This window comes from Bombus pyrosoma, linkage group LG14, assembly GCF_014825855.1.
Source record: "Bombus pyrosoma isolate SC7728 linkage group LG14, ASM1482585v1, whole genome shotgun sequence".
NCBI classification, from domain to species: domain Eukaryota; kingdom Metazoa; phylum Arthropoda; class Insecta; order Hymenoptera; family Apidae; genus Bombus; species Bombus pyrosoma.
This window is the reverse complement of record NC_057783.1, coordinates 501,621-524,147: the sequence shown is the minus strand read 5'-3', so window position 1 is coordinate 524,147 and position 22,527 is coordinate 501,621. Positions and strand designations below refer to the sequence as shown.

At 35.7% G+C, this 22,527-nt stretch overlaps 2 protein-coding genes across 21 annotated transcripts in view; one reads left to right on the top strand and one right to left on the bottom strand.

Moving 5' to 3' along the window:
- LOC122574924 (transcription factor 12) overlaps window positions 1–847 on the top strand; it is a 111,146-nt gene extending 110,299 nt beyond the window's left edge. For all 17 annotated transcript variants that reach the window (XM_043743150.1, XM_043743163.1, XM_043743162.1 and 14 more), the window contains 2 exons: window positions 43–164; window positions 433–847. In XM_043743150.1, the coding sequence (XP_043599085.1) occupies window positions 43–164; window positions 433–477 (167 nt within the window). In that variant the 3' untranslated portion in view covers window positions 478–847. The remainder of the gene's footprint in view (window positions 1–42; window positions 165–432) is intronic.
- A 3,776-nt stretch (window positions 848–4,623) lies between these two features.
- Window positions 4,624–16,311, bottom strand: LOC122574923 (ATP-binding cassette sub-family G member 4-like). Of its 4 annotated transcripts, none has more exons than XM_043743146.1 (3): window positions 16,011–16,311; window positions 10,669–10,807; window positions 4,624–7,431 (listed from the first exon to the last, which is right to left on the bottom strand). In XM_043743146.1, exon 3 carries the CDS (start codon window positions 6,701–6,703, stop codon window positions 4,910–4,912), a length of 1,794 nt encoding a protein of 597 aa, XP_043599081.1. In that variant the 5' UTR covers window positions 6,704–7,431; window positions 10,669–10,807; window positions 16,011–16,311; the 3' UTR covers window positions 4,624–4,909. The 4 variants fall into 4 exon arrangements, with proteins under 4 accessions (XP_043599081.1, XP_043599078.1, XP_043599079.1 ...); XM_043743143.1 differs by lacking the exon at window positions 10,669–10,807 and adding an exon at window positions 8,127–8,252; XM_043743144.1 differs by lacking the exon at window positions 10,669–10,807 and adding an exon at window positions 8,127–8,248.
- Window positions 16,312–22,527: the final 6,216 nt, after the last annotated feature.

Below are 22,527 nucleotides of genomic sequence, written 5' to 3'. Positions count from 1 at the left end.
GAGAGAAAGCAAGATTTAAGCGAATTTCTTTCGATGTTGCAGAACGAAACCTGAATCCAAAGGCAGCGTGCTTGAAAAGGAGGGAAGAAGAGAAGGCAGAGGATGGACCTCACCCTCATCCTCTTCCCCACGCGCATTCTCAGCGACTGTTCTCCGCGATGCCTGTAAATATTTCTTCATTTAGCATTAAGGTGGTACACTACTCCGACAGATTCGCAATGTCGAATTTTAAAGATTTTCTTAAACTATATATGTAGAGATATTTGTGCGCTATATATACATAGAATGATTTTTCCATCTTGTCACTATTTAGAATGAAAATTTCTAAATTTCGCCCATTTTTAAATGCTTCGGAGTATGTACTCTCTTATAAGATAAGAATAATAGACGAAGAGATGACATATACCAATTTCAAAATTTATTCCGTTTCAGGGCCCACCACCGCCACTTCAAAACCATACGACGCAGCCACAGTAGCACATCCTGTGTTAAGGGGTAGATACACTGGCTCACGGAATTTGAACACTTAGCATAGAAAATATTTATGTTTATATTGTGTGTGATATATAGAATATTTCGAAATTTCACTAGCACTGTGACGAGGCCCGACTGTCATGATCACGTCGATCAAATTCGGGGTCAATTTGAAAATGTGTATACAAGCTACAAGATATTCATTGCAGATGTGTATTTAATAAAAAATTATCATACTGCTTGGATAGTATATGACAAGGACTATGTATGGTCCCACCGAAGATATTGGAGTTTATTAAAATAATGATTAATTCATTGTTTACTTACTTTTCTGATCTTTGCGAAATATATACTTGTACTAAATATCTTGTAATTTCTCTATCTTACTCTGTCTGTCTGTCTGCCTGCCTGTCTGTCTGTCTGTCTGTCTATCTGTCTCTCTGTCTCTGTCTGTCTGTCTGTCTGTCTGTCTGTCTGTCTCTCTATCTATCTATCTATCTATCTATCTATCTATCTATCTATCTATCTATCTATCTATCTATCTATCTATCTATCTATCTCTATCTATCTATCTCTATCTCTATCTGTATCTGTATATTCAGATTCGTTTCAAACTTTACGGATGTAGCCACGATAGTCGGATCTTGTTACAGTGCTAATAAAATCTCAAAAAGTTTCCTATAATGCACATAGTACATTCATAAAAGATACGTATGAACGTTGGAATACTTTCGTGAGCCTGTGTGCGGTTTCACCTCTCTATACCCCCCTCCCCCCACTCCCCGAAGGCGGCTTCAAATTATTTTTATAAATAGCGAGAAAACAAAGGAATATGGTTCCTCTCTTTCGAGATGTAAGAAAAAAACTTGTAGCGTGGTCGAGATTTTATTGAAACGATCGATCCCTGCTACTGGTACACCCCGGCTCTTGTTGAAGTTGCCCACTTTTTTGTGTATTGTAAACTATCGTATAAAGCACAAGTGCAAGGTTTCAGTAAAAATGCAGTATGTATAGGTAAACGATACGGAAAATAAGGAAGGGAGCGAAAGAAAGAAAGAAATGCATCATTTACCCATCGAATGTGGAAAAAAGTTCAAACATATCTCTCGCATAATTGTATATATACAACAGTAACGTACGCCTAATCAATTACTTTATTATGATTATTATTATTATTTTTATTATTATTACTATTATTATTTTTATTATTATTATCGCCATCAACATGGCGATGGTTATTATTATTATTATTATTATTATTATTATTGAGACGATGATTTTATTATTATTATTATTATTATTATTATTATTATTATTATTAATTATTATAATAATTATCGATTAATGATCGCCGAGGAAATCCTTCGTGAGAGTTAAAGGGGACATTTTTGTTTTTGAACAAAAATATAGCTCAACTCACAATGTGTACCCAGTTGCCATGTATTTTAATTTATTTAGACTCTTAAATAAATTTTATTGAATAAAAAAAGAAACAAATATGAAGGAAAGAACAACAGCAAGAAATAAAGCAACCAACAATGACACTTATTGTCGTGAGTGCCTGTGCTTTGCTCCGTCTCTTTTTGTTCTTCGCTCTTTCTTCTTTTTCTTTCTTTTTTTTTTTTTCAGTTCTCTTAAAGACAAAAGTTGTCTCCGCCGTCTCTCTGGCTACCATGTCCGGCCGTACACGATCAATCAACCTCTCCTAGAACATATCACGCGTATCACACAGCTATATTTTTCTTCAAAGGCATATCTAATGTTTCGCACGGTCCTACAGCAAAATTTGTTACGCAGGCCTCGTTCACTTTGCTTTAGTATCCATCTCTCGTATCTGTTCTCTTGAATCTGACAGACGGTAGAGTACTTTCTCATCTCTCCTGTTATTTCCTTCATTCTTCGTTTAACGAAGTATCAACAGGCGAATGAAAGCGACAAAGGAGGAGCTGCTGCCATGATCAAATAAAGATAATGTAGGATCAGGACCGTCGAAACAAATCGCGATGAACGTCGATTCGTAACGTCGCAGAGATGCACAAGTTCTTGATCAGAGAATGGTGCCCAGCCAGATCGAGATAACTCGCACAACCTCGCTTTAACTTCTAATTGAAATTTCAAATCGCGCCACGCCGCGAATGTTATCTCCGGAGGAAAGAAAGGAGAAGCAAAAACAGGAGTCGAAAAAGAAATGTGGAAAGGTTGAAATCAGAGATGCGTAGGAGAATCAAAATGTACATTATACTACGATAGGAGATCAACGGCGATTCATGGGAGATAAACTAGGCACAAGAACACGCATAAACAGATGCGATCACGCACTTATATTCGCGATGGTAATCATGTAAAATAATAACGACAATAAATAGCTCGTAAGCCCGTCTAAGCTAGGCACACCTGTCGATGATAGTCTTAGATAGTCGAAATGAAAAGGTAAAAGGCGAAGAGAGTGCGCAATACGGTTCCAATAGAAATCGAGGATCGTCGAAAGGTCTCTCATCGCGCAGAAAACTGCGCCAAACGTAATTCGTCTGGTTTTCGATCGATTCGTGGTATCGATTGCGTTTCACACTCTCCACGAAATTGCTCCTTAGTTCACTTCTTCGTGTATATTTGTTTCTATTTCTCTAGCCTTTCTTTCCCTTCTTCAATCAAGCGAAATCTACAAGCCCGTTCTGTTACGATCGAATGATCGATCGAGACAATTGCGTCGATCGTTTAAAGTTCAGTCGTGTAATCGCGACTTTGAAAGTTCCTCGTCTACGAACTTTGAAATTGGTGAAACGGCTTGGATCAATGCAATCGTTCTCCATCGATCGTGTATCGATCGTTGTGTCAAGCAAACCAGGGAAAAGGAAAGGAAGGAGAAAAGAGTAGAGAAGAAAGCGTTTCTTTCTTGAAGTACGAAGTATGAAGAGCTGGTAGGGTTATTAATTAGTAATAATTGCGCGATCAAACAGCGATGACTCCTCTTATTTGCCACGGACACGATTGTCGACAAGTGAAATCACACGTGTATATTAGATATTACGGACATTATTGTATAATATGTAATTAAAGGAGAAACGTACGCAGGTCTGGCGTGGCTAGTTCACGTGACACACCACCGGGCCTTAGGAGGATAAACTACTTTTCCGACATGCATGCGATTGTTAACAAAAATCAAGCGCGTCTCTATTAACATCGATGAAGCACGAGTTGAATATTATGCATATATTGAAAGAGAGGGAGAGAGACAGAGAGAGAGAGAGGGAGAATGTGGAAGAAAGAGAGCGAAAAAGAGAGTATGCGTGTGTGTGTGTGAGTTAGAAAAAGAAAGAGTGTGTATCGAGAGTATTTCGTTTGAGAAAGAAAAAAAAATGTATAATTATCACTAGTAATTATTATTATCACTAATAATATAATAAATGTGCCATTTTTTCCATAATCAAAGTGTTGCCTGATTGCGGCTTCATTACTTTTGTTTTTCTTTCATTTTTTTTCTTTTTTTTTCTTTTTTTTTCTTTTTTTTCTCTTTTTTTCTTTTTTTTTTAACCTATACGCTGATCTTTTTCTTTCGTATATTTTTTTTCTTTCTCATTCGTGCTTTCGTTCGTACATAATACACACTCCCAGTATTAGACGACACACAAACCATTATATATCTTTGCTAGTTTCTTTTTTGTCATTTTATTCGTTTTATATTTCGTTTCTACTTGAATAATCAATCAGTCGCCTATCTTTGCATAGATATGAGAACATATATATGTATAATGTAGATACGTTTAACTGTTAAGACATACTTTTAACCGGACTAGTACAGTATACGATACTATGCTCGTCCAAACATACGATTAACCATCCAGCTGTAAAAGCTGTACAAATGTCGGCAACCTGCAAAAGGTTTGTAATACAGATCTTCAACGTTTTCAGAAAGTCTTAGTTCTAGTGACCTTTCTTTCTTTTTCTTTTTATCTCGCCGTTGAACTTCCGATGAACGGGCATAATTCACTTACCGCTTAAATGTTATATGTTTATCCCTCATTGTCTTGTTGGTAAAGAGGCTTAATGATTTCTACTGAGCAGAATTCTATTAACTTTCGACCTTTGTGTTTACGTCATGAAATAACTAAACGATCTTAGAATGAAAGGGATATGCAAGAAAAGAACCAATCACTCGTAGACTTTTAATATAAAATGAACGTCGTAGTGTAAATAGATATTACATCATCGTCGAAGTAATATTTTAATCGAGAAAAGAAACTCGAAAAGATATTCGTTCCTGTTCACACGATCACTCGACACCATTGTCTTGAATCACATGTCACTAAATACACTTGCGATATTCTCATAAAATTTCCAATGCCGAATCGTTAACACAAACGGTAGTCGATGTTCATGTATATTCTCAAGTAGAATCAACGTTTAAATTAATCATGGATAGAAGTTGGACATGTTTTCATGCTCTGGCGAGTTTCCTCTTGAGAGAAAGATAGACGATGATTCTGCAGAGCAAGAAGCCGCAGAACAACAGGAAGATATCGAACCAATACTTGCCGTCCGTCATTGACAGGTCTGTCATCAACGTGCTAGGCATGCTATAGTGGCAGTAGATTTTCGGACAGGATAGCTTCTCACGATTGAAACCGTAGATCGCGTGAACTAACGCGTGCACCCCATATTTGATGTGGCTTAGGTAGCTACTATAGAACAAAATACGTGGCATATGGCTGAAATGAGCCAAGAAGCCCGACAGGCTTAACATAGTGCAAAGTGATACGGCACCTACGAACGTTCCATTTACAGGATTCGTTAGAATGCCTATCAAAACACCAAAGCTATCCGATATTAGCGTAACCATAATGGCCACCATTAAATACATAAGAAACCTGTTGACGTCCAAAGGTTGTCCACTCAGGAAATAAGAAGTACCACTGTAGACGAAGGCGTAAAATACCTGTATAGGCAAGTTGCATATAAGCGAGGCCACGAAATACGTTCTTAGCTGGTACCAGTTATTGAATCTTTCCTTTTTCAACGTCATCATCTCCGAGGGAAACTTGAACACCGCCGGCATCATGCTCGTGTAGCTCAGATATGTGCAACTGACCATGAAAAATCCAACGTTGCTAAGAGTCTTGCTTCCGTCATGGCCAGCATCCGTGTACAAGAGACCTAGCAACACGCCTACTACGAAATGAGCGAGTATCTTTAGGTAGGTGACCGTCCAGTCTCGGAACAATTGGATCATAAACCGTCGTATCAACACGAAAAACTTCTCGAATTCTGACGGTGATTGGATCAGTACACTGGCTTTTGTTACGTTCGTACTATTGTTAACTTCTGTACTTTGGATCTGCGAGGTGTTCAATCGCCACGACTTCTCCCTATTGTTGGCTAGATGTGCCAACTGATCGTTGAAATCTCCGTATTCCTTGCTTATTATTTCGATCATATAGTCAGCTGGGTTGTGATACATGGGACAGTGAAGTCCAATACTGGAAAAGTACGCGACCGTGTTCTTCGTAGCTCCTTCGTACATACATCTACCATCAGCCAGAAGATAGACGGTGTCGAACATCTCGTAGGTGGCCGCACTAGGTTGATGAATCGTGCAGATGATAGTTCTACCGGCCTTGGCCAGGCTTTGCAGCAATCTGATACACTGGTGAGAGGATAAAGAGTCAAGGCCGGTTGTTGGTTCGTCGAGGAACATCACCGGTGGATTGTCCAGCAACTCTAACGCGATGCTAAGCCTCTTCTTTTGTCCGCCGCTCAATTGATTGCATCTAGTTTCCTTCGTACTGCTCAGATCCAAATTTTCCAACATCTCGTCGATCAGCATTTCCTTAGCCTTTAGGCTCAGACTGTTACCGATTTTTAAATTACTTGCCATCCACATGGTCTCCCACACGGTGAACAATGGCAACAAATGATCGTCCTGTTGAATGTAACACGACTGCTTCTTGTATTGTTTCCAACTTTGTTTTCCCTGATTGCCGATGTAGTTGATCTCTCCTGTCCACTTGCCTCTCTGAAATCCCGTCAGAATGTTCAACAAAGTTGATTTTCCAGCACCAGACAGTCCCATTATGGCCGACAGTTCTCCGGACTTGAAGGTTCCACTAACCCCTTTCAGGATCTTCTTCAACGAACCGAAATAGTTACCCTTCACCTCGCAGGTGAGATTAGTAAACTGGATATCGATCGAGTCAGCTTTCGGCAAACTTAGCAATATCACTCGTTGACACATGTTGGCCTAATGATTTGCCTGATCGACTGAGAAATGATCGTGTTTTGCCGCGGAGCTTCTATGCTCTCTACTCTCCCGTTCTTCGGTCAAAGGAAAAGGTCACACATGTCACGCGTTATCTACCCGCTTTTCGTCGGTCGATCTACGAATAATTTTATAACGATCTTGTAAAACGAGGTTATCCGTTTGTTCCCCAGGAATGCATCGATTCTTGCCACTTTCAGCGAGGAATTTTCACAGTTAGTGCTATACTTTGCAGTTTCCTCGATTCGTTCTTAGAAAAGAGATAATTTTAACGATAGTGTAATTCACTTCGACTAGCTGTTCGACCTCGACGGTTCGTATTTCACGTGTCACACTTTCCAGTTTCTTTTTTTTTTTTTCAAGTACAAGCAAACTTCAAAAATGAAAATTTCGATGAGACCGTGCACTTTAATTCACTATAATATAATATTTTATAATCTTGGATAGCTGTGAAATTACAATTTTAAATCTCCCCAAGTTCATTGATTCTGCCAGTAATAATGGAAGAACGAAGTGAATTCTGTGGTAATATATTATAACACACGACAAGAATACAATTATCAGCGGAAGCTTCGTAGAGTTAGTTGTTTGGCTTATCATTCAACTGCTGTCTGATGGATAGTTCGCTTCGCTGTTTCGCTATCCCTTCTCGTTGATCAGTTGTTCGTTTCACGTCGGTATATTTTGCATACGTTTTCTTGTATCTGTAACATTAAATCCATTAGAATTATAATTACGAGGTTCACGCAAGTCACTGCAATAAACGGATAATGAATTTTTTAACGTTAGATTTTCTGTTCGCTCAACTGATCATTAATACATGCATTAGAAAAAATCTACTACTAAAAGTCTATTATACCGTATAATATGTTGCGCAATTTATCGTGTATTATGTATTTATGTAATTTTATATCACCCTATGTTACGAATGAAGTAGTTAATATTTAAGTATTGCCATGCTGATAGATCCAGTTATTCTTTTGCCATTTGCTTTCCTCCTCTGCACTATATTTGAACACGGTTATGTTGATAAATCTATCAGTTCTTTTGTCATTTTTCTCTCGTTTGTGGGATACCATCGACGCGTTTCTTCTCATCATTCTTGTTTCCCCTGAATAATCTATTATAACGTACGGATGATAACGTTTAACAAACCATTGGCTCGAAAGTTGCGAGTTTTTAAAATTTGGTTTACTCGAACGCGATAACCATTTAGACGGTAAATTTAATTTTTTCTTTAAGCAGATATTTTATACTCGAAGCAGAATATCCGTTTTGTTATAGATCGATTTGTCTAATAATTTTTTTCATGAAAGTTGCCGGTTCCTTTCCGGCGCGATGGCCGGTTTATAATAGTCAAATAGTATTTGTAGTATTTACAATCTATTGGACTACTCACGTTTAAACAGCGTCCAGCTACGCTCAGGATAGAGTGGAGGTGTTGGTCGGGTCGGGTATCCGAAATTTTCAAATTCTCGCACACCTCTAGCTCATAGCATCGACACGACGGAGACGAACGATCTATCTAGCACGCGTACGACAAATTTGGCATTTTTTTCGCCTAATAACTTTTGAACATTCCTAAAGTTGAAATTGGTATCGCTGAACTGTATTCTATACTTGCTTATAAAGTAAATACTTTCAGTAAGTATAAGCGTAAATATCTGGCAAAAAGCGAAACCATCTTCAACTACCTAGATCTTGACACATGCTGTAAAGAACACTCAGCCGAGTAAAACCTTTCGTAGTAGTTTTTAGCCGCCGCTCGTTATTTCGTAAAAAATAAGTTGAAAAATCGTCGCAGCGTGATTCTATATATCTGAATCGGTGGAGATTCGTAAAGAAAAATTCTTTTTATTGCAACGTATTCTGCCCGTCACGGGTAACAAGAATCTCAAGGGAACCATGAATCACTGATCGCCTTTTCCTCCGAAAAAAACGACATTCAAATTTTAATAGTTCCTAGCAAGGAGACGGCGTATTAAGGAACAGGTCTACGTCCTTGGTTAAATGTCTTAACCATTTTTGCAAGTCCGAATCTTGACATTTTGTCAATCGAGAATGCTACGACTTGGGAAACTACTTTCATCCAGAAATAATACGCGCTCCGAAATGCGTGGAACTCGTTGTAACTTACGAAAACATGCAACGGCAAAAATTTCGTCGAATAGCATAATTATTTGATCGGAACTGCTTGAACGCGGCGAATTTTGCAAGGGCGTGAACCTTCTTCTCGAATTAATCTATTCTGACTCGACGACCTCCTTTATAACGTAAGTACAGCGATAAACACGAGCAAAAGAGATAATTAAATCTGTTCTTCTTTAGTTCAATTGATGCGGACCTGCGGCAATCGATCGACTCCTATTCAGACGTCGCAATTCTTGATTTGTTAATAATTGTTAACATAATCGCTGCAAATCGCGTTGTCACGGAATGATCCTTCATTATTGCTGTATTCTGATATACTTTACAAGCTAATCTACAATTTCCTGTTGCTACGCAAATAATATGCTCATTAAAATAGCTTCCTCGATCAATGCGAATATAAGTCTTTTTATGCATTCCGTACGTAATTCCGCCTATACGTAAATACATAGACATACGTGTGCCTATGGTCACGGACGCAACCGACTCGATAGCCATGTCCGCCTCTCAGTTTTTATTTCGAAGAAATACCACACGTGTTGCTCGCTCCCTCCACTTGCTCGTAAAAATCTAGTCCCACCAAACGCGTACCAATGCCACATTCAGACGAAGGAAGCCCGATTTCTGGTTAAAAACTTTATCGTAAAAATTGCTCGCTCGTTCGCTCGTTCCCTTTTTCGCTCGCGCGTGTGTTTTTGATAACATAGGCCAAACTCAAGATCAAGGTCATTAGGATTGGATCCCCCTTTTCTCAATATTTACCAATATTTGATTCGTAAACGGATGCCAATTATCTCCAGAGAATTGTAAGAACGTAGTTTCAACACTTGTGAAATGCGATTTCCTCCTTTACTACTACTTGTTACTACTATTACTACTACTACTAGGTATCATTTCTATTCTAATTTTGATAGTTTGGTCTATCTTCATACGGAAGCACGAAACATTGCATCATTTATCGTTTTCAGATGTTAACCGTCAACGTCTTAAAACAAATCATGGATATACAATGGAACGCCATTTAGTTCAATCTGCGAGTTCATATAATATTGATTTCTCCTCCACTTTTTGTATTCCGTATATTTCGCTTATATAGTCATATTCAGATAAATGCAACAGTGATCAACAGGAGTTTATTCGATTGGACGGTAATTAAAATTTCCTGGAATAAATGGATTTTCTACTATACGCGACTTTGTACAAACCGAACAACATTCGATAAAAATCAACCACAATTCTCATTCGCGACAAGTTACCCTACATCTTAATATCTTAATATTAATATAGATCCATAAAATATAAATTATATGCGATTGAATTAATATCTATTAGCGAAATTTCATAAGTTACAAGCTACATACTATTAGTATTAGTAAATTCTCTTGCATAATACTGATAAACACAGGACATGTAAAATACGGCTATTTGAATATTTCAGTCAAACTAAATAATTCGCCTCGTAGTTAGCCAAATTTACTTATCGGCCGCTTTTAAACTATCTATGTTTGTAAATAGACTACATTTGACTTGTTATTAACTTGTTAGTGTAATAAACGGCGTAATTGTGTAATGTAATATCGTGAACTCGTATTGGCAATTCGTTAGTCATTATTTTCTATCAGAATATAACTTTCAACGATTAAAAGGAAAGGGGTTCGTTCAACGTTAATATCTTTAATAGTAATTATTATAATTCAATAGCATTCGTACATTACTTTATTTCTGGAAGTTGTTTTATTCTGCACTTCGTTAGTTCCTGTATAATTTCATCTCGCCGCTTCGAATGAACTTACCATGAGATTATTAGAATCATTTCCTCGTCTTTGATGTCTTGTCTTCTTGGACGTAAAAATCACGATAATTTTTGCACCTTTTCATTAACTAATATTCAAGTTTAACGGTGTCACATGACACGGAACAAGTTCGATTATTCTGTGCAAAGTTTAAGATTGAATTCTAAAATGTCGTAGCTTAGGCGATTCGCAACAAGCCTACCTTATTGTAATGAAATTTTGCAGATAGAAGAGAAACTATAATTCGTAACTCGTGAATTCGCTGATATTATTAGCATTAGTAACTAATGTATCGTGCAAGCGTGTCCAGAACTCGCAATTGGAGATGTGACGCATGCTACTCGTGTACAGTGGGTCTTTAAAATAGATCATTTGTGGCGTTCACGTACTACATTCATGGATGAAAGATTTGTTGGATTTTACGTAATATCATTCAACCTCTCAGTTGCATAAACGTTTGATGATAATAAAGACCTTGTTACCTTATAGAGAAGGTGTTCCATTAAGATTTCGCAAGACCGTATAATGCATAAAATCAGTCGTTAGAAGCATCACAGAATTTATTAAATTACATGATCCGATATTCATCGAGTGAATGCAGAACAACGCTATTATCTAACGCTAATAGGGAAAAGGAATAACGAGGAAAATCAATAAGAATAAACATTATCGTAATTAAACATGACACAATTGTGACGAGCGTAAAATTAGTATTGACGTATCTTTAGCTTTTGCATAAATTCGATTGATCCGACAATGTGACTTGTCAGTTACATAACAGTCTAATGACAAATGATTTCGTTTGGACGAATTTTCATTTCGAAAAATTACATTCACATTATTCGTTACGTGCATTAATCAATAATCGGTCATCGTTAAAAAAAAAAAAAAAGAATATAAAAAAATGCAAATCTCACGGTGGCAGTTTAGTAAACAGCGTTCCATTTGATTTGCTTGTGAAATCGGATAAATCGGGGTAAGGTGGTCTTTACGACCGTGATAATTCGGTGCAAGGAGTAAAAGAAAAATGTTGCTGAACTTAAGAGAAAGATTGATTGAACACGATGGACAAAGAATAGGAAGAAATCATACTTTGCTACGCGGATCATCTAATATAGCTTATCTTGAAACTCATCGAATTTGTAGATTTTTCCAGTCAAACTTTAGACTTAGCTTCTCGTTGAGACATTGCCGGTTTGTTCGTGTGTTCTTCGTTTTGCAAAGAAATATCATAAAATATCATTACGCTAATCTCAAGGCAAGTACAATGACAGTTTGCCTTGAATTAAATAAATTCCGTAAATCTTACTTTCTTTTCATTTAAATAATTTTTATTGAACTGGCTAACTGACGGAAGGCAGTATCTTAGCGGCTAAAAAATCAATTCATCACAAATCAACACGAACTGTTATGGCTTCGGTTAGCAACGTTTTAAACACGATAGTTCATGTTTATTAATTGTCTAAACATAGTGAATATGCTACTGACTCTTTAATAGAATATTAATAGAAAAGAATATATGAATATAATGTAATAGAACATTATACTTTTTTGCGACTTTGCTGTAAATCGAAATGTAAAATGTCTGTATATGTATACGTGTTTGAAGGTAACAAGAAACTCGTTTCACGTTTTTTTTTACAATTACTGTTTCCTATATAGATGGGTAGTTGCCTTTCCTAAGTCTCGTTTCAGTTCAATGTATCAGCATTCTTTGTACAAACAACACACGCAGGTCTGACAAGTCTGTTGTTTCTTACACGTAACGACAATTGAATTTAGTATCATTCTATTACATAAAGCTTTGCTCGCTTTTATTCTATCTTCAAGGCAATGCGACCAGAAGCTATTATATCGCATAAAACAGATTCTAAATGCAAACGAACCTTTCAGTGGTTAAGATAAAAGTAAAATAATAAAATCTTAGCTCTTGCTGTTTCTTTCTAACAGTTAACGCTAATTGTAACCCAATTGTAAATATTGCAACAATTCGGTTATGCAACTTTTATGGAAGCTAGCGATTCTAGAATGGATTGTCACGATTTGTCGTTACACTCTGCGACCACAATTCCTCACCAAACTATTTTTATTAGCTGTTCATTATATCTTTCGTGGATAAATCAAAATACACGTGATCCTTTTCTAAATTAAATTTGGACACAAGAAGAAAAACTTTGGACTTGAAAAATATTAAACATTAAATCCTTATTTTGATTAAAGAAGTATTCTACTTTATATATATATATATGAATAACATATATATATATATATATATGTTATCAGAAGTCCAGAATTATCATACTGATAATTCTTATAAGTCTGTGTGACGAATTCTTTTTGATTTTTGACTGTGATCGTGACTTCTGATGACGCATTATATCGTGAGTCATCTATTGCTCGTGTGGAATACGCGAGCAAATTCTGCACGAGTTTCGTTCACTTTCGTCATTAGTGATGATCTATCGTTTCATTGCGTTGTGAAACAATTATATCGCTATTTTAAATATTGACTCTAACACATTCGATATCACAGTAAATTGAATTAGGATAGCTTCGACTGCACTTAAGACTGCAAGAACTGCTTCAAGGAATTCATCGCTAAAGAAAATGAAGGAACTAGAGCTTTTGGAAAAATTATCGTACAACTACTTAATAAACGAGAAATACAGGTACACCTCGCCGACAAAGTGAAAGATCCGAGAACGAGCAAGAGATCCGTAAAAGCATTACCATAAATGTTTGTGGTCGAACGAATTGTGACGTCGTTTAACAAAAGACTAATAGAATATGCATTAATGTTTTTGAGCTCTAGCATAAGCGATTCTAACGTGTTACACGATATTCGGCTGATCACTTTTTGATTTGCCGCTACCTCGAGCCGAACGGTATGTCCGATTCGGAATAAGCGTGCGATCAACTTCGATCGGATTGCTTATTTCGAGTCGAAATTATGGTCACTGAAGGAAAACAACGTGCAAATGTTAACATTATTTCACGATATACTATTTTTATCCTTCTTAAGTTTCAGTATATTTGTATTTTAAACAAAACCTGTCTCAATTAATAACTTTTTTACTCAAGCACGACAGATACATACATACAGCGAGGACCATAAATATTACGACTTCTGCTATGTCTAGGTCGAATGTGATATTTAATGTAAATCGAATATCTTCCTCTGCTATTATTTTCTGGTTAATCTGTTACAAATATCTTATTTCACTGGCATCATACACGTCTTATAACGTAAAATATTAAATAAGATAAAATTTGTAATATGACTCTTATTAATATGAATTTGCGCACCCCCGACTAGTAGATATCCTAATACTTTTGGTCTTATGGCCAGTGTATACCTATGTAGATTTGTATATCACTATGTGTGATTCACCTACTTTGCAGCTTAGAATTAAATCTTAAATCTCAATTAATAATTCAACATCCTGTTTTCTACGTCGTCGTTAATATTTTCTAATACCTATGCATAAATTATTATCGTAATCGCTATGCAAATCGGCCACAAATCGTACAGTTATTAAAGCGTAATTTATTTAATATCGATTATGACTTACATTTGTATTATAGATTATAGGAGGTCAACTAAGAAGTGACTATAGAAATTATCGTATTATTTGCCTGTTGCTAATGAAATATAAATTTTATACCGAAGATAAATTGCCGATCAATCTTTGTTACAAATAAGCTGCATCTACTTCATGCATTTTAATATCAATTTCCTGGTAACATTAGAAGAATTACAAATGTTAATATATTTTTTGTACCGTTTTTATGTTCCCCGCTTTCCCCTTTTCCCCTTTATCTTAGGATTTAACGACTTGGACAGCAATATTTTTTAATAAAGTTCTCTGTATAAAAAGAATTATTTCACGTGGAAAGATGTGTAATTTAAATTACAGCCTTTACAGGTTTATCACTTGCAAAGTACACGGACATTTTCTGCTACATTGTAATTTCTACAAATTCTTTACAATTTTATCGGTAGACTACGTATGTCGTGCAAATAAAAATAATTCAAGAAAACCTAAATAATGCATCGAAAATTTGTACGGAAGAACGTTCCGTTTTGTAAATGTAGAAATGTATATTTTACTTCCGATATACTACCGTGTATATTTTTAGAGCTTCTTTACTTCTCTATTTTTTGCGTATCTATAAATACTTGTTATAAAGTGCAAAAATATTTCTAACTTACTTATGAAACTCTTTAGATATAAATTATTGTATCCAGATTTTTTTGTTGCAGTAAAATTAAGTTTTTAATATAATATTTACAAAAAGAGAAGAAGAGATATGCGTATCAAATTTTAAAAGTTAATTTAATCGGGCTAAAATGCACACGTATTACTAAATTTAGCTATGGCGATGATAAAGAGTATCACGTGCATTTTGTACAGAAACGTATATCTATTTGGATCTGAATATCGAATATTTGATGCAGTGATGTCGTAAGAAGTACGCATATCTTGGCATTGTGTTTATATATATTCTTTCAATAAATACACATACATACGTGGGATATCGACTTTGTTGAAAATCACGAAACTTTTCAAGATTAATTCTTTTGTAAAAGTTCGTGCGATAAACACGTAATTAATATATACCATAATATATATATATATATTACCAGAGTACATAGTTAATGTATTAAATTAGCCTTTTTAACGCTATTGTTCGTACTGAGATCAAGATCGATCCTATTAATTCCAATTGACCTCTATTGGTCGCTAATCTTTACATACTCGTACTTTGATAGTACTATACGATAGTTTATCGCGTAGAATTACCGAATTGTACGATAGAAGCGAAATCTATTTCAAGCAACTGATTCTAGACTTTGGTTTCAACACAAACTTTTCAAATTTAACCACTAAATCGATGGAAATTTGTCGTTTCGCGTAACTAGCCGTGAATTTTCGTACCATCGCAAACCCTTAAGTCTTCGTCAACTATGAACTAGCTTTATCTGACATCCTGTTTGACATCTCGTAGACACTTTTCCTATCTACATATGATACATATACTGCGATACATTGTTTTACAACTACGATCAGAAAACCGGTTAGTTCGATTAATACAGATCTAGGTGAAGGTATTGATAATTTTTTTCCGATTAATACCACTTAGATACGTTTAACAACTTCCAGTCAATAATTACTTCTAATTACACTCATTGATCTTTCCACCTTAGCTACTCTTACAAATCTTAACTTCTGTGCCTAACAAAATCAACTATTTCACATCGAGTCACAGGTTCGAGTGGCAGGAAACTTTACCAAACTCTTTCAAACGTAGTCAAACATCATGATCGATCGATCACTCACCGAATGCAAACGCGAATATTATCGTCGTCGGATATCTCTCGGATATTGTCAGCTCGTTGCAGGAATTTCACTCAAACTTCTCTGAAACGATCTTCGAGGGTAAATTTTTCTTTGAAACGATTTTCGATGCGGATAATCGCGTGTCAAGCCAATGGTCGCGAGTCGAAAAACTTATTCATGCACCAGTTCGAAGAGTTCACTCGCGGCACCAGCTCGAGGACATCGCGCGAGCGAGAATGCGGATCGCTGGCGTACGCTCGCAGGAATCGCGTTGATACGCCCCGCTCGCTATTCGCCCTTCTAACACGTTTCTCTGGTTGCTTCCACGATCCATCGGTCCGCGGAACCAGTTCCGACGTGTATCCAGCTTCTCCGGCTTGTCAGCCCTCTTCTTCCTTCCGTTTCCCTGTTTTCTTCGACACTCTCCGGTGGTATACATCGCAATGCATTTGTTTCCCATTGAAAGCTCATTCTCTGGCATTCTCTGTGTCTCTTGACAATATTAATAGGTTATAGTTAAGATATTCAAACACTTATAGATACGTGTATTGGATGAACGTATTATTAAATCCTACGTCATATTAAATCCTATTAAATGCATATCTCGCAGAGATCACAAAAGTGTTTAAACAGCTAGAAAAAAATGAATAAACGTGGGAAGCTTTCTGGCAAAAGGAAGACGAAATTGTAAATTGATTAAATTTCGAAGTATTTACTTCGAGGAGAACATCGGTATTTCATACCGAGAGTTTCTTTGACCCTTTTCCTTGCGATATCCTTTCAGATACAGTGACAAGTTTTACGGGCCGAACATGTAAACACGAGTCAAGGTCGTGATACATTTTGCGAGTCAAAAGTAAGGAATCGCAACGAGGCTCGCGATACATTTTACGAGCCAAACTATTGTAAATGTAAAGTGAGCGACGTTGGAACCGATTGCGCCATATCACGAATTGAACCACGAGATTAATGATTAATGCATTAAAAGTCTTCTTTCCTTTCGAACAAGAGTGAAAAGAATGAGTGGAAAGATCAAGAGCCAGATGGGGGTCAAAGAATTTTGATTTTTTTTATATCTGCAAAATAAAGCTAAAGCGATAGTAATTTGATTGTTCGAGTTGAGAAAGTTCTGCGATTGACAATCGAAACGTACGTCCGTTTTGAAAGAAGTGATTTTCGAGATTACGTGTATATTTTTTAACAGATGATTCTTAACACCGATAAATCATGGAAAAAACCGATTCCATAATTTTCATAGAAATCTTATATACATTTGCTGTTCCGAAATTTATCGAGACCACCTCGTATTTCGTAGTACTCATTATACGCACGTTTAAGGTTATCCCAATATCTTGGAAGAGTTTCCTATAACACAGAGGATATATTCATAAAAGGTTTCTATAGTAAACATGGAAATATATTTATGAGTAGCTGTAGAAAGTGAGCGATAGATGTTTCAACGACGAGATGCATGCAGCTTGAAAATGCTTGATCTCTGGTGGTTATACAAAGTAGGAAACATCTCGCCGATTTCGATGCCATAATCATATGTATGTCATATGTATTTCATAACCATTCGTTTAAAGATCTCTTCCTCTATAAACATTTTCTCGCTATTTTCTTTTTTGTTACGTTTCTTATCAATCGAGGATCGGAATAAATCGCAATATGGTGGACGGTGAGACGCGTTGGTTGATCAAAGGAATGACGAGACAAGTTGATTTCGCCAAATGTATTTACAAGCATTTTTAAATGTATAATACAGAGTTAATCGTAAGCTTTGCCCGCTCGATGCTATTCGTTACAAGGATACTCGATGCTGATACTGATACTAATTGTTACGCTGATTCGCTATACTTATTTGTTCGATTGATAATCTCGACGACTGTCTCGAGAGCATGGTCGTCTATTTATACTGGTCGGGGGAGGGGGGGAGGGGGTACTGAACGATTGCAGCGATATTACTTTGTCCACAGTTTGTTTATTACATTTTGTGCGTCGTAACTGTGTTAATCCTCTGTGGCAAAACAGCTACATGAGGCATCCTCGAATCGAAACGTCCTATGAAGCGTGCGTCGCTGCAACAATATTCGATAGATCGATCGATTCATGGAAAATTATTTCACATCTAACGGCAGCCAGATATGAATCTAATCCAACCTATAAGTCGTTCATTTTTTCTTTGTTATTTGTACAATAAAAAAAAATTCGTTGTCCGATCCAGATCGAAAGTTATGCGTATAGGAAAAACTTCCGACATTCTTGACATTGATACGAGGATACTTAAAGTCAAGTAATTTTTTAAACTCGTAGATGCTGTTACCGTGAGAAATTAATCGTTTACCTATCTTTATCGTCAGGCAGGAAATTTATCATTAAGTTTACCAGTTTTTACGAATGCCATTATATTAGCTACTAATAAATTTCGAAAGATGGAAGAAAACATAAATGTATAAATGTATAAATAACATTTTCGTGTAGATACCGATCGGATGGATTAAAGTTTTATCGTTAATTGCTATAATGTTCGCTATAACACAAACTTTGTTATAGTATTTGTTACAGTATTGTTACAACTATATAACTTTACAATACATAGATCTAATATACACGCGACAGTATCAAGTGCATTTTTATTATAATTTCGACGCTTCAGTGCATTCACGCTCCTAAACATATTACTCTATTTCGATTAAGTTAGTGAATAGACATTGACAAAACTTTAGGTACTCTACCGTCACTCTTTTGTGTGATTTATTAATTGCAGTGTAGTTATTGTTGCATTTATTCTAACATTTACGTACTATTAGTAACACCTACTTTCCTATGAAAAATTGACCTTATAAAAAGAATGTAAAACTTGATAAAAAAAATATTTTTTGTAGGTGGGACGTGAACAAGGATTTACTTGTTGCATGAAAATTATTTCTCGTGCAAGATGCATATATCACGAATAATTTATCGTAGCAAAGATACAGTAATCTTTCTGAACCGGTTCTATGTTTTAATTTATCCAAGGTCTCTGGATTCGAAAACAAATTAAATTCCACAATTTTCATCTTAACGAGCAAGATCTTTCCTAAGATTAAAACGCAATATTAGCAAACATATATGCATTTTATTTAAGTCTGATCTTTTTCCATCATGATCATGCATGTTCAAAAATTATACTGTATAGTGACGATTATGCATATAAATATCCACAAAGATTAATGGATATTCGTTTCGTTAATTTAAAATGCAGCAAAATTTAAGAATTCTATATATTAAGAAACAAGTATTTTATTCAAACGAAAGTGAATGTTATAGGTGATAACTGCATCGTAAGTAGAAACATTTGTTTTCATATTAATACCGGCATTAATACTTGTATATTCTTTCAACGAATTATTTACGGTAACGTGTAATACAAAAATTACCGTGACCGATTTCATTTGGACATCGCGTGAAATTTTCTGCTGCTAGATCGTGTTCTAATATTATTAATTCTCCTTGTATAAACCTTAAATTCAAAATTAACAAAATCTTGAACTTGTTATACCGCTGTGGAACGAAATATTTCTAATTTCTCTGTAATAAGCATTCAAGGAATACATAGCGCTCGCCAACGGTCGAAATTAACGAAACGATCGCGTTTATCTTTATTAAGTAAAAAGATAATCAACAAATGAACTAAATATACAACACATTCCAATAGACACGTGACAAGGACAAATAATAAATTATCAACTCATCTTTGCGTCATTCAAGATCAATATCTAAATCACTTTCACAATAAAGTTGGAATGTACTCCTATATTTTTTTTTTTGTTAGCAAAACCAGTTCCGTGAATGTTTCTTTCTTCACTCCACGACCCTGAACTCGACTAGGATCGGAACGAACTTGCCCAGACCGAACGTTGAGGATCGCACAAGTATAAATACTTTAAATATGTATGAGGTCATAGGTGAATACATCAGGTGAATACATAATTTTTTATCTTCTGCCGCATTTTTCCTCGTGTGTGCGCATCTGTACATAAGTATTACATTACGATACGTCCTCTTATCATATAATATCGTGTAAAATGTGATAATTGCCTCAACATAACAATGAATCAACTAATAATGTGTTGCATTCATATACGATATAATTACTAGATTGTGTCATATTTTTATCGAAGAAGAAAATGGAAGAAAAACTCTTGAGTAAAAATATAACTAATTTCTCTCAATTTCTATTCTTATTTTTTCATTTTTCTTAGCAAGCACCATCTTCGAAATGTTTAATTAATCGATGTTTTCATGATCTACAAGTTCTTAAGCTTTTCATTTTATCGTAATCTTGGAACATCTATATATCCCCGTGACTTGTTACAGATAGATGTACATATTACGTAATGCTATGTCACTCGCCTTATATACGCACATATCAAGATTACAATTAAGGCAATTATGTTTCACGTGTTACGTAACCCAAGACAAACGATTCTTTTTATTACGGCTCTAACTCTAAAAGTCTGCTACAATTAGTCATTATTAGGCTATCTAACAATCGTAAAACTCTTACAAGACTAGAATTTTGTTCATTCTTTTCCGCTACGTTGTAAAAATCCCTTCGGGTGGAAATATACTCTAACTGTATACTGTAACTCGAATTCAGAGAAACTGAGCCCCTACAGACCAAGATTGATCACGTGAAAACCTAACGCGTGTAAAAAGCATCTGTATGTCGAATGTTTGCTCGTTAAATCCATTTTATTCGAAAACCTTGACAAGTCGGTACTTTCGTAAGTCCAAGGTTTATACTCTTCTCATGAGATTCGAGTTACCGAAACTTTACCTTATTTTGCATATTATTTTATTGAATATAAGAACATAAATATCTCGATATATTTAACAACCGGTTTCATATAAATTTAATCTGCGATTGAATGGTTATAAATAGTTTTTCATACGAGTTTAACGGTCATTTGCCGATCTATATTTTAATCTTGCTCTTATTTTCAAAGCGTTTTAATGCTTCAAGACTTTTCATTCTTTTGTATTTCGCTCAAGCTAGATATACTTTTTAAGACGAAAGGATTACGATTAGGTTTAAAATAGCTGAAAGATTGCAGTGATTCTCAAGTTATTTACGTGAAATTTGTGAAGCGTAGAAGAATACTTTACAACATTTGGACTGCAAATAGATTAGTCGATAGATGTTACCCTCAATTATTCGCAATATATGAATTTAAATTATCTAGCAGTTAAGTAATTCTGTTTACGTATAAATTGGTTACGTGATGGATACGTGATAAGACCCATGTCTTAAACTGTAAGTTTCAGAAAAAGCAATTTCAGCGTATTTGTAATTATCATCGTTGATTATTCTACAATGTTTATGTCGATATATATAATAGTGCATAAATTAGTTACACAATACATAATTAGAAATGTATCGAGGTTAACTGCGTCACATAGAACATTCGCTCGATCAACATTTTATTTCGAAATAAAATAAGAGCAAAAATTCCACGTGTGAGCAATTCAAGAATAAATTAATTCGCGTGCATGTAAATTAATCTCGTAAAATGGTAAATTTTAGAACAGATGGTAGATCTTGATCAAGTCGAAAAATCGAACCAAATTCTCAAGATTTTGGCTCCCGTAAATTCCTGGAGATTTGGTCTGATTTTGCGATTTTGCGATTTTGTGTCAGGAGAACATGATGGAACAGGAGGTGGTGCGATTCTAGCAATTCTTGGCATTTCTCGGAGCCGAAATCGTGAAAATTTGGTCCGATTTCGCGATTTTGTATCGGGAGAACACGTTGAGATAGGAGGTGGCAATTTTTCTGAATTTTTCACGTTTTACTTATCCTAATTTACGATAACGATAAGGATGGGCTATATTGGTGGTGCATAGAATTAAGGAAAAACGATAATTCGTTCGAAATCCCTTTAAATAACCTATATACCGATTGAATTTGAGAAATTATGCAACATTCTTTACAATTAAAGCTAATTTTACAGTTATACGCACACTCAACCTGCTGTATTACGCAGAACATAAACGCATTAATAAACGTAATCCTGTCCCAGCTTACATAATTCGTACGTGTCAGTCATACTCATTTGTTGAATGTATTTATCGTAGAAGCATTTCCATAAAATGTAATGCTATTAATAATAGTCGCGTTTTTTGCAATATTTATGGTAATCGGTATACCACTAGTTAAACTATAAATATCCTTATCGATTTTAAACACCCGGAATATGAACAATTAGAGATCCTCCTTCTACAGCACTGCCGTCCGCTTATGTCACACCGCATCGTCGTCAGTACGGGCAGCATCAGACAGGGACATTGATATAGCGCAAAGCGAACGTTCGGCAATTAGAAAGAGACAGCAATATTTTGGGAAATATGAACGGAATATGTAAACGGCTATTAGAAAGTGGTGGCGATTTTGCGCGAATGGGACGCACGTCCGACTACTGTATTTGCCTTTCTTCCTCTATGTTGGCGCGAATGTCAAGGATATCTGACTGTT

What these genes read in the sequence shown, in the direction of transcription:
- LOC122574923 (XM_043743146.1), bottom strand. Translation starts at nt 6,703, where the DNA reads ATGTGTCAACGAGTGATATTGCTAAGTTTGCCGAAAGCTGACTCGATC.